Source organism: Chrysemys picta, chromosome 6, assembly GCF_011386835.1.
Source record: "Chrysemys picta bellii isolate R12L10 chromosome 6, ASM1138683v2, whole genome shotgun sequence".
NCBI classification, from domain to species: Eukaryota; Metazoa; Chordata; order Testudines; family Emydidae; genus Chrysemys; species Chrysemys picta.
The window spans coordinates 10571825-10592615 of record NC_088796.1 but is presented as its reverse complement, the minus strand read 5'-3'; the positions used below and the strand labels follow the sequence as shown (position 1 = coordinate 10592615).

Genomic DNA, 20791 nt, shown 5'->3' with positions numbered 1-20791 from the left:
GGTCCCTTCTGACCTTAAAGTCTATGATTCTATGATTCTATAAGTAATACATAATAATACCTTAAAATCAGTAATAATTGCACCTCCCATCCTTTGCACATTTCTGTCATGAATTATGTAACAAAGCCCTCAATCCAGACTCTCTGTGTTCCTTGTTTCTCTTCACAATTAAACCTAATAAGGATCTTGTCAAGACAAACACCTTCAGCAGTTTTACCTTCACCCACTACCCTGGAGCTCTAGGCCTCCACCTAGAAAAGCACACACTTAAGCATGGGTGTCACTATAAGCATGTGGCTAGTCCCATTGACTCTAGTTGTGTGCTAATGTCATTCACATACTTAAGCACTTTGCTGAATCAGTGTCTCTGCCTCTGCCCCCCACACCCATAGGTAATGCAATTACATTATACATCATGGAAAGTCTGCTGTTCATGACTATTTCCTGCAATCCATCCTGCTCAAAATATCTGTCTCCTTCTCCTTTTTAGCCATTGCTCATTTATGTTGGTTCACACTGAAGTGAAGCAGTGCAACATACCAACTGTAATTTGACATCCAGATGCCTTTTGTTTGAGGTCAAGTATCTACTGCCATCAGTTATTTATTCTAAGGATGTGCTGGGATCCAAATACAACAGCTAAAGATAAAAAAAGAGAAAATATCCTCTGTTGTATCTATAAATCAAACTGGGTTTTGTGAGTGCAATCTATTGATCTGGAAAGCTGTCATCAGAAAGAAATGCTTGCTGTGTTGTAGGACGTCTTGGTCAAAGGCACAAGAAAGAAAATACAATGTGGCACCTCAATAATTCAGACTAATTAGGTTTAAGTGCTATGGTAGATAATGACTTCCATTGCATGAATAATGCATGAATATACATACCATTCTGGGATTCTTTTGTGTTCCTATACAAGCACATCAGCAAAATAAGGCTATTCCAGGCATTATTATAGAAGAATATAAATTTTGGTGATACACAAACGTCACACAAATGAACGGGAGGTCTTGACATACATTTAAAAGCATAAGAGCATAGCCTGCTGGCAACTCCCCCTTTATTTCCATCATCTACATCACTTGTGGATCTGGCTAGAGTTGTCTGCCCATATTAGACCAAAATAGAATAATGGCCAGAAGGCCTGGCGCTACTGAATGTACAGGAACTCCTTCTAGTAAAAGTAACTCTTTAAATGTCTCTATTGTATTTGTGTTTCTGGCTTTATTACTGTCTTCAGTATGCAAGCATTCTCAGAATAGCAATACAATTCAGGTACCAGGCAGCATCCTGAAAGAAACAATATTTATGTCTTTTGCTGTTCATCATGCATATGTATGCACATTGCTATTACACAAATCCCTTTCGATAAGAAATCAGTGTGTAGAAGAATAGTCGTGATTGGCTTTTACCTGATAAGTTAAGCTAAACGTTAAGGAATGAAGTCCCACATGGTTAGTTATAAACATGTTTGATACTTTTCTAAGCCAATAGAAGCCAAGGTTCCAATCTCTAAATGTGACCACGTCACAGGATGATGAACCCTGGATTGTCAGGAAATGAAGCCATCAGGAATGCCAGAGCTGTTCAAACTGTCTATTTCCACTTTAAAAATATTTGTGTTAACATGGCATGTTTCAAATGGACATAATAAAATCCTTGCACACTTACTGAAAGGGTGGAATTTTGCCATTTGTGACATTTTGACACTTTTTTAATAATAGAAAAGAAAACAAACAAAAATCATAAAATGTTGACATAATCCACATCTCCAAGCCATATTTCAAATAGATCATAACATTTACAAATTTGACAGAGAATCAAAATATCTATTATGGCATAGTCTGCCCCTTCCACGATCTACGTATCTCTGCCCCTAACTACTTATCCACTCCTATGTCTTGCTGTGTTGTCCCCCTAATGCCCACTGTCTTCTGCTCCAACGGCGGTGCAAGCCTCAATACCTTGCTTGTCCCATCTCCATCCTAATGATTATCAATATAGTTCTTCCATGCTAATGAGCTTGTGCCTTGTTGTAAGCAAGACACAAGAAGTAATTCTTTCGCTCTACTCCACATTGATTAAGCCTCAACTGGAGTATTGTGTCCAGTTCTGGGAACCACATTTCAGGAAAGTTGTGGACAAATTGGAGAAAATCCAAGAAGAGCAACAAAAATGATTAAAGGTCTAGAAAACATGATTTATGCAGGAAGTTTGAAAAAATGGGTTTGTTTATGCTGGAGAAGGTTGAAGGAGGACATAACAGTTGTCAAGTACATAAAAGGTTGTTACAAGGAGGAGGGAGAAAAATTATTCTCTTTAATCTCTATGGATAGGACAAGAAGCAGTGGGCTTAAATTGCAGCAGGAGCAGTTTAGCTTGGATATTAGGGAAAACTTTCTAACTGTCAGGATAGTTAAGCACTGGAATACATTGCCTTGGGAGGTTGTGGAATCTCTGTCATTGGAGATTTTTAAGAGCAGTTTAGACAAACACCTGTCAGGGATGGTCTAGATAATACTTAGTCCTGCCATAAGTGGAGGAGAGTGGATTAGAAGACCTCTCTGGGTCCCTTCCAGACCTATGATTCTATGTGGCTGATATGCCAGGCCACTAACTTGTTCCCATTCAAAATTTTCCTCAAAGCCTATTTCTACAGTGACCAATGAGAGAGCCATGTTTTGTAATGTTGTGAAATGGTGAGTCATTGAGGGGAAGGGGGAGCTGCAGAGTAAGCCCACCCCAAACTCATGCAGAAGCGGCGGCTCCTGTTCTGTGCGGCTAGGCCTGGCTCCCTACTTTGGGCATTACAACCTAGTGCACAGGACTGTAACACCACTGCACTTTTGCCTGGCCATCATAAGAGAGAAATTTGAGTGAGTGGCAGGGAGTCAGGCCCAGTCCTCTGGGACAGGTGCCACCATGGCTGGTTAAGTGGACAGGGTCACTCTCCAGCCATAGATGAAAATTTCTGTTGTACACCTTCTTTTGTCAATTGTATAATATACCTGAATACACATACACCTAAAAGCTGCCAGGTGACAGAGAGGCACTCACCGTCCTGTCCTCCTGTTAGTTCCTCCACTATAGACACCGCCAAGAAATGAGCAGACTAGTAACAGCTATGCTGAGGAGCAACTGGGATCTTTTATATATCTAAAAAGACCAAAACAAAGCCAACCAAACCGAAACTCACTGAATTGCCAAGATGTGGCCTACCTTGACCACCTCACCCCTCCTCTCTTAGATGGTAAGCTTTTGTGAGGGGAAAGGCAAAATATGGAGACAGATGAGTATAGGTGGCAGAGTGGCATAGGAGGTTGGGAGAAGATATGAATGGGGGTAGAACACTGAATGAGAAGGGAGAACATGGGAAGACAGAGATGAAGTATCCATATAATAAAAACCACCACAGATGGTACCAATGGCACCCTTAACAGAAAGTCTGTTGACATGGAACTACCCTGGTAGAGGTCTATACAGGTGAATGTTAAGAGGAATTGGTAGGGCAGCATGATTGTGCTGTATCTGCTCCGTATATAGAGAACTTCAGTCTCCAGACTGCTGAGCTAGCATCCTTTACAAGCGCCAATTCCGATTAGACCATCTTTCATATCACTTGCAGTGTTGTAACCTTTTTGGTCCCAGGATATGAAAGAGACCATTCAGGTGAGGTAATATCTTTTGTTGGGCCAACTGAAGTCATTCTCACCTACTTTGTCTATCTCTTTTATATCAAATGTAATGATAATGCACTGAGCAAAATAATGAAAGCTACTTTTTGAACTACAAAAACAACGAGGAGTCTGGTGGCACCTTAAAGACTAACCGATTTATTTCGGCATAAGCTTTCGTGGGTGAAAAAACCACGCAGATGCAGATGAATCTGAAGAAGTGGGTTTTTTTTTTACCCACAAAAGCTTATGCCTTAATAAGTCTGTTAGTCTTTAAGGTGCCACCAGACTTCTCATTGTTTTTGAGGATACAGACGAACATGGCTACCCCTCTGATTATTGAACTGCAATGTTTCAGAGTAAACAATATTGTCTTAACATTTCTCCACAACATGGTAATTGCCTGCTGGGACAGGGGAGTAAATACTAGGTGTAGGTGAGTAGAAACTAAGTAGAAATAACTAGATAGGATTAACGTTATCATTCATAGAGAATAATTATATACAGTGTAGTGGCAATACAGGCATAATATATATACAGATCGCGTACAAGTACAGCAATTATAAGAGCTATTGGGAGATAATTAATATTTAATTATTGATTATAACAAATGAAAATTTGATAAGAATAATTGGAAATAAAAAGTTAATTCCAGGCTCTGAAAAGCACATATTTTTGATTTTGAAAATACAAGTGAACATTAGTTAGATAGTTACTGATACATATCAAGCTTGCATCTGTTCATCTGAGAACATTTGCATTTACTTAGCTACAGATAGATATAAGGGAGATACCTATTCATCTGAAACAATGATCCTTTTACTTATACTAGTGCCGATGTGATAAACATGTGCCACTTAAATAGAGTGCTCTTCAAAGCTTAATAAAATATTCATTAAATATCTATAGGGTGACTTGCACTTCAAAATGTTTCATAATAACTGCAACAGATTAAATAGGAGTATTTTTATAATAAATATTTTTAGTGACCCTTTTGCATGTATGTGTATTTATTTAAATATCAGGCTCATCCTTTTATTCCATTTTATCATTGCATTTTAAAGTCTCATTTTAACACATTGCTTCTTGTGTGGAATAAATCAGAGTTAAATGCGCCTCATTTATAGATTTGTAAAATTTCCCTGTATATTTCATTATGTTGAGCCTAGGATGGGGCACGCCCCCATCCCAATCTGGAGAAGGCTAGCAAGCGCCTCTGGGCTCACTCCCTACCAAGATAGATACACCTGCAGAGCCTTCTCCAATTGGAGGAGCAAGCTTAAATAGAAGAGCTAGTCATAGGAAGCGGTGGCAACCAGGAGGAAAGCTGCTCTACCTTGAAAGGAGCTGACTCTTGTTACCGAGTAGCTGACACGGAGAAAGCTGACAAGACTCCACCGTTCACAATGACTTACCAAACCCCCCAAAACGACCTTTGAAAGGGGGAAAAGGCTCTAAAGCCACCTCAGTCTGAGCCTGAGACAGGCCCTGCCTGCCACAAAGCCCCAGAGTGATTTGGTCAGACCCAGAGAATGTTTGATCGGGGTTTGGTTAGGGACTGTGTGTGGTGTGAATGGTAGGAGGAAGGCAGGTGATAAGGAGAAAAAGAGAGACAAGAATATTTACTTAAAACATCATAGAACACTCATACATTTTTCTTATTAGCATGTGAAATTAATTTGTTCTGGAGAAAAACTTTGGCTCTGATCCCGCTCTCACTGAAGAAACTTGTTTATTTCAGTGGGTTCAGGGACTGCCTAGGGGCAAACTGAGTCAGGCTCAATTAATAGATTACAAGGCCTGAAGTGACCATTGTAATCCGCTAGTCTGACCTCCTGTATAACACCAGTCATAGAAACTTTCTCAAAATAATTCCTAGAGTAGATCTTTTAGAAAAAAAAAATCCCATCTTGATTTAAAATTGTCAGTGATGGAGAATCCCTCACAACCCTTGTTCCAATTGTTCCAATGGTTAATTGCCCTCACTGTTAAAAATGAATGCCTATATCCATTCTGAATTTGTCTTGCTTCATCTTCCAGCCATTGTTTATACCTTATTATAGCTTTCTCTGCTAGACTGAAGAGCCCATTACTGAATATTTGTTCCCCAGGGAGATAATTATTGACTGTGATCAAGTCACCCCTTAACCTTCTTTTCTTAAGCTAAAAGATTGAGCTCTTTGAGTCTATCACTATAAGGCAAGTTTCCTAATCCTTTAATCATTCTCATTGCTCTTCCCAGAACCCTTTCCAATTTATCAATATTCTTCTTAAATTGTGGGCACTAGAACTGGACAGAATTCCAACAGCAGTAATACCAGTGCCAAATACAAAAGTAAAATAGCCTTTCTACTCCTATTTGAGTTTCCACTGTTTAAGGTCTGGTCTACACTTGGTGGGGGATAGATCTAAGTTACACAACTTCAGCTACGTAAATAACATAGCTGAAGTCGACGTACTTAGATCTACTCACCGCAGTGTCTTCACTGCGATGAGTCAACTGCTGACACTCCCCCATCGACTCCGCCTGTTCCTCTCGCTCCGGTGGAGTACTGGAGTCGACGGGAGAGTGCTCGGTGGTCGATCTATCGCATCTATACTAGACACGATAAATCTACCGCCGCTGGATCGATCGCTGCCCGTCGATCCAGCGGGTAATGTAGACAAGCCCTAAGTATGCAACGATCCCATTCACTCTCTTGGCCACAGCATCATATTGGGAGTTCATGTTCAGCTGATTATCCACCATGACCCCCCAATCTTTTCTAGAGGCACTGTTTTCCAGGATAAAGTCCCCCATTCTGTAAGTACAGCCTACATTTTTTGTTCCTAGATGTGTACATTTGCATTCAGATGTATTAAGACACATGTTTGTTTGCACCCAGTTTACTAAGCAATCCAGAATGCTCTGAATCTACGACCTGTCCTCTTCATTATTTATCACTTCCCCAATTTTTGTGTTATCTGCAAACTTTAGCAGTGATGATTTTATGTTTTCTTCCAGGTCACTGATAAAAATAGGGCCAAGAACTGATCCCTGCAAAGTACCATTGGAAACACACAACCCTTGATGACAATTGGCAACTTATAATTAATTACATTTGGAGATCTATCATTTTGCCACATTTTAATCCATTTAATGTGTGTCATGTTAATTTTATAGTTAATTTTATATTCTTCTAGTTTTTTAATCAAAATGTCATGCAGTATCAAGTCAAACTCCTTAGAGAAGTTTAAGTACATAAAGTCAACACTATTACCTTTATCAACAAAACTTGAAATCTCATTAAAAAAACAATTTCAGTTAGTTTGGACATAATCCATTTTCCACAAACCCATGTTGATTTTCATTGATTACATACTTTCCTTTAATTCTTTAGTAGCCAAATCCCATATCAGTGGTGCCATTATCTTATCTGGGATCGATAATAGGCTATCAGGCCTATTATTACCCAGGTCATCCCATTTATCCTTTTTTAAAATTGGCACAATGTTAGCTTTCTTCCAATCTTCTAGAACTTCTCCAGTGCTCCAAAACTTATTGAAAAGCAACATTAACAGTGCAGCAAAACTCTTGGATGCAAATTATCTGCTGATTTAAAAATGTCTAACTTTAGTGGCTTTTGTTTAACATCCCAGAAATACTAATGGAATAGAAAGAGTGTTATCATCACCATATAATGGCACTATATCATCTGCTTTTCCCCAAATATAAAACACAAATATTTATTGAATATTTCTGCCTTTTCTGCATTATTATTGATAAGTATACCATTTCCATCTAGTAATGGACCAGTACCATTGTCAGGATTCTTTTTGTTCCTGATACATTTAAAAGACTCCTTATTTTTGTAACTCTGCTGTCCGAATATTCCTCTTTGTGTCCCTTTGCTTCCCTTATCAGTTTTCCACTATTCCTAACTTCTGATTTGTATTTATTAGTATCAACTTCCCCTTTCTTCCCTTTGTTATACATTTATTATTATTAATTATTATTATTATTATAGTTGCCTTCACTTCCCTCTAAACCAGGTCTGTTTTTTAACCAGAACAGCATTCTTCCTCAATTTTTGGATTGTTCCTTTTTGGGCATCTGGTAAGTTGTTCTTAAATGATTCCGAGTTATCATTTCACTGGCTCCAACTGAATTGTGCTTTTTTATACCTGTATTGAATTTGACTCTTAAAAGACTAAAGTTCACCATGTAGCTGCTTAACAGGTTTGACATGGGCACTGCACATGTCAATGCTACCCCAGAGCAGAATGCCTCAATCTTTCTTGGGAGGGAAAAAAAATCTAGAAATGACAATGTAAATCCAGTCTTCTTGCACATTAGTGTAAACGGCCAGTACAATGCCTATGACCCCATGCGAACTGAAACTAGATAAATTCAGACTGGAAATAAGGCATACATTTTTAACTGTGCAGGTATTTAACCACCGAAACACCTTAGCAAGAGTTGGAAAGGACTTTCCATCACTTTCAATTTTTAAATCAAGATTTGATGTTTTTCTGAAAGATATGCTGTAGTTCAAACAGAATTTTTGGGGGGAAATTCTATGGCCTGTGTTATACAGAAGGTCAGACTAGATGACCACAGTGGTCTCTTCTGACATTAGAATCATTTTAATCTATGAACAACAAAATTTCCACTTAAATCCTGTGCTAGGGATTTAACAGGGCACTGCCTTTGGGCTGGTCCATGAAAATGGTAAAGTTTAATCCTGAGTCCTTGGCTTCTGGTGAGAATTTCAGCAATTGTTTCAGTTGTCACAACAGTTTTTGTGACATGGACATTGGTCCACTGGGAACTGGATTGAGACTGGATTAGTGGAGTGTACCTTTAAGAGAGCTGGCAATAGCACACACAAGGGAACGGAACTAGTTGGATCCATCTGTTGTGCAGACAGTGTGTGATCTCAGAAAAGTTGCAATAAAGGCTTGTATGCCTGAATCTTATGGGATGGGTCTCAGTGGTTCCACGTCTGATAAGAAACTGAGAATATTATATTGGGCATTAACTTATTTTTCACAGGCCACCAAATAGTTATCAGATGGGGGTGTCTAAAAACATTGCTGGGTTAAAAACACATGGCCTGGATATGGAAGTACCCAAATACATACAGTACTCAAAAAATAATGCATTTGATGGCACACAAGACTGAAAACATTAGAGTAACTGCATGTTGTTTTATTCACTCATGGTATGTGGACTTTAAATGAGCTTTTAAAAACAGTTATCCTTTTTGTGTTGCTATGAATTTATAATGTTGCTCCTTAACATTTATATTTGTCTATCCTAAATATGCAATATTTTATTAACATGGTAATAAATATTTAATCCGGCTTTGCTGTAACATTTTGTCAGAGCATCTTGTTAACCCATGATTCCCTAAGTTAGGAGCAGGAAAGAGTAATGCAATTCTGGACTAATTAACATAAATAATTTTCAAAGTAGGGATGCTGTAATGGCTATCTGCTCTGCCATTCATGATATCCTAGGTAGAATCTTAGGGGGAGGGATAGCTCAGTGGTTTGAGCATTGGCCTATTAAATCCAGGGTTATGAGCTCAATCCTTGAGGGGGCCACTTGGGGATTTGGGGCAAAATCAGTACTTGGTCCTGCTAGTGAAGGCAGGGGGCTGGACTCAATGACCTTTCAAGGTCCCTTCCAGTTCTAGGAGATGGGATATCTCCATTTATTATTATAATCTCATTTTTGATTTAACATGCCAAAATAGGTAGCTAGGACCAGGGAAAAGACACTATATTCAACCCTTGAATAGGGGAGTGTATCTTATATGTGTCCTAGGGGAGGTAGCATGGCTTGGTAAACTGAGCATTGGACTTGAGACCTGAGTTCTATTACTAGCACTGGCATACTGGGTGACCTTGGACAGCTTGCTGCCCTGCCATGTGCCTCAGTTTCCCCACCTGTAAAATAGGAATAATGATACTGATCCCTCTTAAAAGGTGTTTTGAGATCTGCTGATGAAAAGAGCTATATAAGAGGTAGGTATAATTATGTTACAATATGATGTATTGCCAACTTCAAACGTTCAAAAACGACGAGTCAAGCTCCACTAAAAGTCATGAGATTGGTTTAAAGATAATGAGATTTATTTAAAAAAAATCACTTTGATTTTGTTTTATTTGCCTTCTGGTTCTGAGCCTTTATGGTCAACTCACTTCACACTTTCAACCATTTCCCTGCAACCTTTAGGGCTAGAAAGTTATTTTTTTCTTTTCAATGAAAGATGAGATCCTCATGCAATCTCTTTGACACTGATGAAACACCAAATATTATGGGCTGCTATAAAATCAGGAGATTTATCAACACAGCTGTGTCTAAGCAAGGGGTGACATTGATGGGATCTGAGACCTCATCCAGACTTTCTTAGCCAACAGAAGTCACTCCAATATCAATTGGCCCAAGCAAACTCAGGCTAGTCCTGATGGTCTTCATGAGGGTTATGTACCATTTAAGCCCTTAAAATAAGACTTAAGTGTGACTTACATGTTGCTGGCCATCTGCACAGAGATCAATTTCACCCTCAGGAAACACCCCTACATAAAATGATATGAGTTAGTTTCTGGCTGCCTGAAATGAATTTTCTAAAACTTTTATTAGTGGGTAACATTCAGGCATAAAATAATCTGATGGGAGGATTCCATATAATGTAAAGAAGGATTGTTTGTCTCCTGCATCATATTTAACGAGAGTTCGTGTTTGCAAGAAGCATCAGATATGAAATTGGGTACTGCAATTGATGTTACTTTGGGCTTGTCCACACTACTAAATTAAGTCGACTTAAGTTGCCATACAGTCACTGCAGTAATTAAAGTGGTGGTTCACGTCCACACTTGCTCCTTCTGTAGGTGGTGCGCCGGCTTACCTGGAGCGCTTCCACCGACTGAAGTGGGGCATTGTGGGACACTGACAGCTAGAGCCCAGCAGCCCTGGGGCTGACAGCTTCAGCTGTAAGCATGGGGCTGAGAGCTGCCTCCCCTCCCTGTCAGCCAGATGCAGGCTCACAGCTGGGCTCCCCCCACACCTTGGCTCTGACACTCCAAGTTATCAGTGCCAGCAGCCCCAGCTGTGAGCCCAGTGCCCAGCTGACAACTCGGGCTGTCAGTGTTGGGGAGGGAGGAGCCTCATTCAGGGCTGACAGCCAATAGCCGATGTAAGTAACACAGTGTCTACCCAGACACTGTGTCCCCTAACTACATCAACATAAGTGCTATGCCTCTCATGGAGGTGGAGTTATTATGTTGGTGCAGAGGGCTACATACTTTGGTGGAAGCAGCACTGTAGTGTAGACATTGACATAATTAGGTAGCCATAAACTGCCTTATGTTGACCTAATTCTGTAATGTAGACCAAGCCTTTGTACAATTCTGGATTATTCATATAAGATGATGAGGTTTTGCTAGGAAAGGAGTGTATCAGAAGAGTCCATTACACATTCACCTTAAGGACTCTGCTTGGACCTCATTGTATTTTCTCTTCAACATTTAAAACAATTTCTCCCTCTGATGATACTTTCTTAATACTTTACTTAATAAGGCATGCTTAATCATGCTGGTTCCTTGAGATATCTCATGGAGCACCTGATTAAGAGTAGGAGTGGGCCATTGTATAACTGGGAGAATATGAGCAACAGTTGTGCTTAAGGGAGATATTTGGCCAGTGCCAAGGTGTTACGTAGTATTCAACCAGATGCTAAATAGACATGACATTCTCATCATTCTCATCTCTGACATTTTAATAGAGAAGCTGCTCAATAAAGTTTTTGAAAAAGAAGAAACTGGGGTGTATTTCAATTAGCATAATGTTTAATATTGTATTTTTTCCATTATTGTATTTAAATATATATTAACGAAATGCTCACAGATTTTTCATTAACATTCTCTGTTCCTCATTGCCCCATCTGCAAAAGGGAGATATTTTCCTACCTCACAAGCACAAGTTATTAATATCTGGAAAGCCTATAAAGACCTTTATATTTATGAGGTACTTTGGCATCATTTCCTCCTATCCTCTCACCCTGTATAAGCTCTTCCTTTGACGTTACACAGGTTTAATAATCCATTTATACTGTGGTTCATGGTCTGGGGATCACCAAGAGGCAGCATTGGTTCTCCATTAACCCTACACATTTTTATGGGTAAATTAATACTGATTGGGCCAACTTTAACATAGCTAACATTCCATCTGCAAGGCTGACTCCCTCTTTAGAGAAGAGGAGTACTTGTGGCACCTTAGAGACTAAATAAATGTGTTAGTCTCTAAGGTGCCACAAGTACTCCTGTTCTTTTTGCGGGTACAGACTAACACGGCTGCTACTCTGAAACCTGTCTTTAGAGAAGAGCGGTGTTACAAGGGCAGTAGCTCACTTGGGGCGTGGAGGGTTGATGACCCATGCATGGATCTGTTGATTTTATCCTCCAAAACCCCTTGTTGTTCTGTGGGGCATGCAGACCCTGATGCTACATGAAACTCATATTTTTTGAAATTGTTCCCATGCATTAGTTTCACAAAGGGGATGAGTTGGCCAATAATTGTCCCCTGAGTAGCCCCAATTAAGACCAAGTTAAGACATTCACAAGCTATTTTTATCAACCTGTCTCAGCCTGCTACAAGATTGTTCCCTAGAGCATATCCCCTTGTCCTGTTTTATATTACTCTAGTGATTGGTGTCTACTAAGGCTGGGAAAACAGTCTGCAGAGAAAGGCACACAAAATGAATCGGGCTTTGTCTGTGCAATTGCAAATATCAGCCAAGTGCTTGGACCATTCATGACCAGGCTGCTGTTTGGGTTTCTGAATTCTGCCTACATTTCCCTCTGCTTTATTTCACCCCCCCATCTCTTCACTGTTTTCATTAGTAACCTCTCTCTTTTTCTCCTCCCCAGCAATGACTATGCAGTTCATAAGCCATCGGTTTCCTGATTATCATGATCCAACCATAGGTGAGTACAGATTGTTTTTTTCTTTATTCCATCCAATCTGGCTGCTTTATGAGATTTTCTCTCAATCTGTACATACTGGGATCCCTTTTCTATACTGGGATCCCTTTTCTATACTCGGATTCCCCTTGCAATTAGCAAGATGGGAATGGCAGGGCAGTGGCAACCACCTAACAATGCTTTGTGAAGTGCCTGGGAGTTATAACTCTCATATTGACAATGATATTTGTTTGATAGTCATTTGGCTGTGTCAGGGTCATGTGATAGACAGTTGGTCCTGAAATAAGGAAGTGTCATGTTGATGTCGATGTATGAGGATTCAGCCAACACTATTGGTGAACACGTGTATGCGAGGTCATATTAATGCAAGAACCATAAACACTGCTATATGTAGGACAGACAGGATTGTCCATGACCACTGCAGGTTGTTGCATCCTGGCTTTGCAGTGTTCACCTTTTTCACATTAGGTCTTAATGTGCCAGATTTCAAAGTGGTTAATAGTGGCATGCCATATCTGCCACCATCTTGCTCTGTCACCAATGGCACCAAACAATGTTGCATGCTGGTTCCCACACTCTTTTCCATCTTTTTTTTCACATATTTTGATGGACGCATTTCAGGACATTGACAGAGAAGTATTTATCCAGTTCTGCACTGATGGGAAGTTGTTCCCATCAGTTCCCATGCCCACATGAAAGATTTATTTAAATTATTTATTTATTAAGGCGCTTTTATTTGCTGATGACTGTGCACTCGTTGCTCACTCAGTTGGTAATGTTCAATTTATAACTGATCACGTCACTCATGCAGTCAATTGTTTTGGTTTCACAATCAGCCTGAAGAAAACTGAAGTATTGTACCAAACAGTATAAGGTGATGTACATCTTTACCTAATTATTAAGATCAGCAATGTTCGTCTTGTGTCTGTGGTGAAGTTTTGCTACCCGGGGAATTTGCTGTCACAGAATGCCACAATTGATGAAAACATTATCCATCATATAGTCAAGGCCAGCTCTGCATTTGTGATGCCAGTCCTGAAACACTGTGAAAGAAAACTCTTTTACCAATAGGTGAGTGAAGCCATGAAATCTAATTAATGCTTACTGTGTGTTAACAAGGGCAGAATTTGCTGGTGGAAAAGGCCCATTCAACATCCTGTATTATTCCATCAGGGAGAGAAAATGCTCAACCTCTATGTAAGGTCTTGCATCTGAAGAAGTGGGTTTTTTACCCATGAAAGCTTATGTCCAAATAAATCTGTTAGTCTTTAAGGTGCCACCGGACTCCTTGTTGTTTTCAACCTCTATGGATTGCTTTCCTATTTTCAAACCGTTTCTTATCACGATAAACATTGTTGCTGTTTTTATGAAAAAATAACTCTGAGTACTGGGTTTACTGCACTATAGATGCAGCATAGGGTCACACTCTCTTCTGGGTTAATTCTCTTGATGTCAATGGACTTATGTCAACAGAGAATTTGTCCTGTAATAAATAAAGGGTTGAAATTCATCCAGGAGAACACTTTCAAATCTATCATATTTAGAAACTTGCTTCTGTTTTAAAGATCATATTGTTAAGCCAGAATGGGAAGGGACTGAGCTGGAAAAGACGTCCAGGAGGACTTCTGGTTGTTTCCACTGGATTTCCTCTTGGGGCTCAGCGAATGCATGAACAGTAGGAGCGGATCTTGTTGAAAGAGTGCAACGCGGGTTCCCTTCTGCGTGAGGAGTTAAGAGCTGCACGTGAAGTGCTGCACACAGGGAAGCCATTTAGAGTGCATAGCGACAAGAAGTTTTACTGGACCTTCAAAATCCAGGATCTATGCTGCATAGTCTTGCATGCCAACTACTAGAATTTGAACTATTAATTGTTTATCGATATAAAGAATTCTCTCTTTTCTAGAGCACTCCTGTAACACCAGGCTAGTTTGAAGCAGGGTTGTACCAGGGCCACACCTTTGCCTCTTCCCTCCCCATATCTCTGTAAGAAAGCTAACTGAACAGGCAGTGCTGTCCAGGAGCAGTGCCTCCACTTCCTAGAAGGATTATACACAATGCAGCCTCATGTTTTCTGCTTATCATTACTTTTAATTGCTGTTTCCAGTCACTGTTACAAATGTTCTGACTCTCATTACCCATTGGTTATTACTGCTTGATTATGAAGAGGTTAGGCATTGTTATAGATCTTAGAGGTATCACCTTTAAAAGGAACAGTGAGTAATGAATGCAGATTTATCCCTTTGGACATCCACTGGACACATCCATCACCTCGGATTACCTTCGCTGGACATTCTGTACTGACAGATAGCTGAAAACATGTTTATCTGGCTATAAAGAAGAAAGCATGAAAGCAGAAGCTTGGAAGTGTCCACTGGGAGTACTTCATTCCTTTTATTTTTAACTCTTTCCAGATCACTTCATTTCTTTGCTCTCTGGATAAAGGCAATAGCTAATAGTTTCTTTTGTTGGACAAGGGTTAAGTTTTCTCCTGTGTTATCTGGGTGAATCCTAAATATAATTAATGAAAAGTTGAGTCTGTGAACCACACCCTACTAGGGTGAACAGGGATCTAGAAGGAAGTTAGGTCTTTCCTTGTTTGCAGAAATCAGTGAGCTCTCAAAATTTTTTGGTCTGAGATGGCAGAGCTGTTGCCATCAGATCGTGTCATGGGCTAAGAGCTCCCAGGTGTTGAGGTCAATTTTGCAAGATTGGAAGTTGGTCTTGAGAGAGAGTCTTTGTAATGTTTGCTTGGTCTGCCCCTAAACTGAGTTCCAGTCTGCAATTCTTTGTAAAAGACTCTTTTCGGTATTCTACTGTCAGACGTACAGACCACATGACTGCACCAGCTCAGTTGCACTCTTACTATGAAAGCTTCAGTGCCTGTGATCTTGAGGCATTCAAGGACCTTGGTGTTTAGAATTAAATCTTGCCATTTAATTGCCATTATCCACCATAGACAGTGTAGGTGGAATTGGTCCAAGCAATTTAGGTGGTGTTGATAAGTAATCCACATATTGCAGCCATAGAGGAAAGTGGTAATGACAATAGCACTGTAAATGTCAATTTTCGTTCGCAGTTTGACAGTGTATTCATTCCAGAGATGACACTGATGATTTCTGAAGGCCTCGCAGCCTACACCAATGAGCTTTGTAATGTTGTTGATTATTGCATCCCATGAAATGATACTGTCTAGGTCACAACATTTGTCACCATTTTGAGTGATACATCTTCGACGGACCCAACTGGAGTAGTTGCAGGACTTCTTGGTTGAGACTGGACCATGACTTCTGTTATCTTCGGGCTGATTGTTAAACCAAAATGTTTTGCTGCATCTGCAAAGCAGTCAATGAGCAACTGAATGTCCCTGAGGTTATGGGCCAATAAAGCACAATCACCAACTAACAGTAATTTATGAATAATTGTCTTCATAACTTTTGTCTTTGCGTGCAGGCAATAAGTCACCTCCATCCATACGGTATTGCATATATATGCCACAACCAATGTTTCTGAATTCCTCTATTAGAACATCAGCAAAACATGATGCTAAATAACACTGGAGGAAGAACACAGCCTTGTTTTACTCCACTGGTGACAACAAAGGCATCTGAGAAGCAACCTTGGTCAAGGACACCTAACTTGCAGATGTCTGTCCACAGGCCATCCCAATTTACAGCGTCAAAGGCCCTAGTAAGGTCAAAAGAAACGACATATAGGTCTTAATAATGCTCACAACATTTGTCCTGACTTTGCTGAAATAATAAACAATTAGTAAATGTTGATATTTTTATAGAGACCATTTATATATTTATAAATTATGCACCCAGCACAATATCTAGGACTTTAATGACCATTTAAAGAAAATCACGAAAAAAAGAACATGCATATCAGTTCTAAAGAGAACTTAACTACAATAAACAGACACATTAATATTCAAGATGAGTGCGTGTGTATGACTTATTGCTCTCAATGGCTATAATGGTTCTCTTCTCCCTGCCACCTTTCCCCCATTTCTGTCACCTACCACATGTTTAACTGTGTATTGTCTTGTCATAATCCTAGCTTGTGGGCCTCTAGGCACTACCATAATATGAAAAATAATTATCAATAAAGAGATAGAAGAGATTATTATGTATTATATGTATCAAGGTAGCACTTTGAGGTCCCAGTCAGAATCAAGAGCCCATTGTGCACAAACACATAAGAAGAGACAGTCGTTATCCTAAAGAGATTACAATCTATATAGATAAGACATAGAGTGGGAAGAAAAATAGAGGAACAGAAAAATAAAATAACTTTCTAACGGTTGCACAGCAAATCAATGGAAGACCTGGATATAGAACCAAGTACCCTAACTACTGGACCCCGCTGTCTCTCAAGACATGCTGAGAAATGCTCAGTTTCTATTCCTGCTATGGAATATGTACTAAATGGAAAACAAAATAGTGGCAACTTTATTGGCACATCAGGGACCTTGAACTCTCTTAGGACCAAGCTCCCCATTCAGCATATTCCAAACCAATTGGAACGTGTACAACTCACTAGTAAGTGGGGATTATAGGCCCCCTCTGTTTCTGATCCACAAAGAATATGAGTAGTTACAACCCCCTCCCCCAGCTACAGAGATTTGGCTTTTTAGTTCAAGCTGTAGCTGTTTATACCTTTAGCTGTGGATATCCCCAATTCAATCCCTGGTGTGCTAGCTAAGAGTGCAGTTGTCAACGGTGCAGCCAGAGACAAAATGAAAGAAATAATATATTGTCTGAATTGTAAGAGAATGCTAAAAAATTCCCATTAGGCTGTTCAGAAAACCAGCTACAGTTGTACTATGAACAATGAATAATATTAAAAGAGAGCAGCTCCTGAATTTAAAGGCTGACTAAACTGTTGGGTGCATTTGAGTGTTTAATTTGTCATTATATAGGCCAAGAAAGAAATTTACAAATAAGACAGCATGGGATTGTTAAGAGTACAGAAATGTAGCGACTGAAGAGACTAATTGAGAGACCCTCAGCTGGTGTAAATCAGAACTCAATGTAGCTACATACCATAAATATATATGAGCTGATGAAGACCACAGTTGGTTAAAGAAAGGAGGGGTTACTTCAACTAATCTGAGCTCTCACCATTATTTACTCCGATCCATCAGAAAGCCAAAGAGCTGGATCCTCTTCATTTAAAACTCATGTGCACAGTCCAAACCAAACATAGATGTAATCAGCTTAGGGAAATGCTTCCATCTGTCAGGTCTACAATACACTACTTGGTACATGGCAGGTGAGCCTAAGTAGCTTTAGGTTGCAAGATGAGTTACGGACATTACAACTGTCGAGCTGATTTCACTGAAGGCTTTATGCTGTTCAGAAAAAAAGCTGTCTCTCTCTTTCCGCTTGTAAGAGATAAGACTCTCTGATAGGTGGAGTCTGAAAAGAACAGAGTGCCTGGCTGACACTAGCTAGACAGGTGGCCACAGTTACCTCATGTTGCTAGTGACTTTATTTCAGCAGAAACTGCATATTCAGATATAAAGAAACTGAGGGATTGATTCTAGTTCACTTTAAGTCCCTTCTAGGCCTCTCCGTGGCACAAAGGGGAAGTAGAGAAGCCTCTCCCCTATGGTGTCCCTGTGTTGGTAGCAAGCGTTCCCTGTGTAGACAGGGGGCCTCTAGCGCACATGGCTGATTTCACACTGAATTATGTCTCTCCACCTACTAGCTATCAGGTGCTGGACCACAGCACCCCATCTATCTAGGGTACATATATAGCCCCCATATCACCATGCTATCCGAGCACCTCATGCTCATTCATGTATTTATCCTCATAACATCTCACAAGGTAGGAAAGTAGATAGGAATTTGTGGTCTAAAGAAGCTAAGGGACTTGGCCAGGCTCACACAGAAAGCTTGTGACAGAAGAGGGCATTGAACCCAGGTTTTCAACTAGTTTCATAACTACTAGAACAGCCATACTCTGACAATCTATGCGGTTGCCACCATGACCTACTATGGATGGCCCCATTTCAGGCAGTTTTTGTGAACCCCTAGCCACCATCCCTTTGCTAATATTTGGAAGTGCAGCCATTGCACACCATGCTTGTTTGCTGTGCATCTGCATGATCCCATACAGAAAGTGTTCCTATTCCTGTGCAATTTTTTGGCTTATTTATAGAATTTATGACCCTTTTTGAACAGCTGTGGTGGACCTGTCCCTACATACTCATGATATTCCATGATATGTTATACCACCACTGCAATTCTTTTGAAACTGGATCTAGTCTCCTTTGTCTTCTGCTTGGGACCTCCTGGTATCCCCATCCAGATGACTCTTGAGTCATGTCTTGTGACTGCAGACTCTGGCTCTGACTACTAGGTTTGGCTGCCATGACCTAACTGTGACAGGCTGGAGTTCTTGTGAGAATAGACTTTCTGATGAGATATCATGTTGTGACAATCTTTACCCCTGTATTCACCTCTTGCACACTATTGTAGCAATCTTGGTGAAAGTATGACTAGTGAGTCATATCTAGTGAGTCAGACTAGTATCACTGGAAATCTCAACTTTTGCGAGAAGCCGGGAATGGGCAGCAGTGGATAGACCACTTGCTAATTACCTGTTTTGTTCATTCCCTCTGAAGCACCTGGCATTGGCACTTTCAGAATACAGGATACTGGGTTAGATGGACATTTGGTCTGACCCAGTATAGCCATTCTTATGTTCTTAACTGGCTGGTCAATATTGTCCTGATAATATGTGTGTGGCAACATTGTATGTAAAGTTGTAAGATTGCTCTGTGTGGTATAAGTGAAACATGTTCCACATCGTTTGTGGGGAGTGGCCACAAACCAGTTCCCTAGATACAAAAGGCAAGCTGACGCCTCAGCCAGCTGTCATCAAACGGCCTATCACCTCGTTAAGTGCCCACTCTGTGGCACGAAAGAGGGTGTCGATTAAAAATCTACATCTTCACAAAAAACAGCTTTGGATTCCTGTCCACACAGACTTTCTGTCTCCTGAACCGCAGCTGGAGATGGTTCTTGAAGAAGAGAAAAATCCATAAGAAGGGAGAGCAGATGCCCCAAATCATTCCTCCCTTTCTTTCTGCCCATGGAAGCCACAACACCTGAAGAACAAAGGAAGGGGGGAGGGATCCTGACTGAAAGAAGTTCAGCCAGTAAGTTTGCTGAAACATGTGGTGAGGGAGACTTTGCTTTGAATTCATGTAGTTGTTAAATTACGCATTAGTTGCATTTTACTTTTATTTTCTTGTAATCTATTCTTAAACCTCATTACTTGTATTCACTTAAAATCTATCCTTTTGTCATTAATACACTTGTTTTATAGTTTTATCTAAACCAGTGTGGTTGAATTGAAGTGTTTGGGAACCCCTAGTTGAGATAAGAGGATTTGTGCATATCATTTTTGATTAATAAAATGACGGACTTTGAGCTTGTTTTGTGCAGGAGCGAGCTGGGCAATACAAGATATACATTTGGGGGGAAAGTCTGGGACTGGTTTGCTGGTGTTGCTCTGCAGTGTAATCTGAGGGTGGCTGGCTGCAGAATTCATACACTATTACTGGGAGTAGCTGCTGGAGGCTGTATGAGAGCAGACCAGGAATGGTACCTCTCCCAACCAAGCAGTGTAAAAGGCACCCCCAGCTGGAGAACTGAGGGGACACATTTGTTCCTCAGTCCAGATTGTACCTTGGGTATGTCACACCCGTATGCTTTGCTTTTGGTGAAACTAGAAATACCACGAGACAACTGGCAGGTCCCCTGCTGGTGTATATCAGGATAGCTCCACAGAAATCAATGAAGCGATAGTCTTTTACACAAGTTGAAAATCTGGCTCAATATTTTGTGTCACATTATGTTAGTTTGACTCCTAGTCACATCTGGAACAATTAAGTACCAAAAGAGTGGAAAATGAGAAATACTGAGGAATAAAATTAACAAACAGCTGTTTGACATAATCAACAGGGGAATAATTATCTGATAACTACTGTGGCCTTTTTCCAATGGCCTGCTATTTGCTGTGGCTAATGTCCCTGCTGACGTCATCCAGGAATGTGGTTGGAGCATTATGGAGCCAATTCATAACTACTGTATTTATTGGTGCAAATTCAGACTTGAGATAAACAGGCAGCATCAGCT

General features: G+C 40.2%; 1 protein-coding gene across 1 annotated transcript in view; it reads left to right on the top strand.

The window, feature by feature from the left end:
• Positions 1-20791, top strand: part of RIT2 (Ras like without CAAX 2) — a 285679-nt gene that overhangs the window by 61892 nt on the left and 202996 nt on the right. The window contains exon 2 of the mRNA XM_065598690.1: positions 12588-12644. Within this exon, the coding sequence (XP_065454762.1) occupies positions 12588-12644 (57 nt within the window). The remainder of the gene's footprint in view (positions 1-12587; positions 12645-20791) is intronic.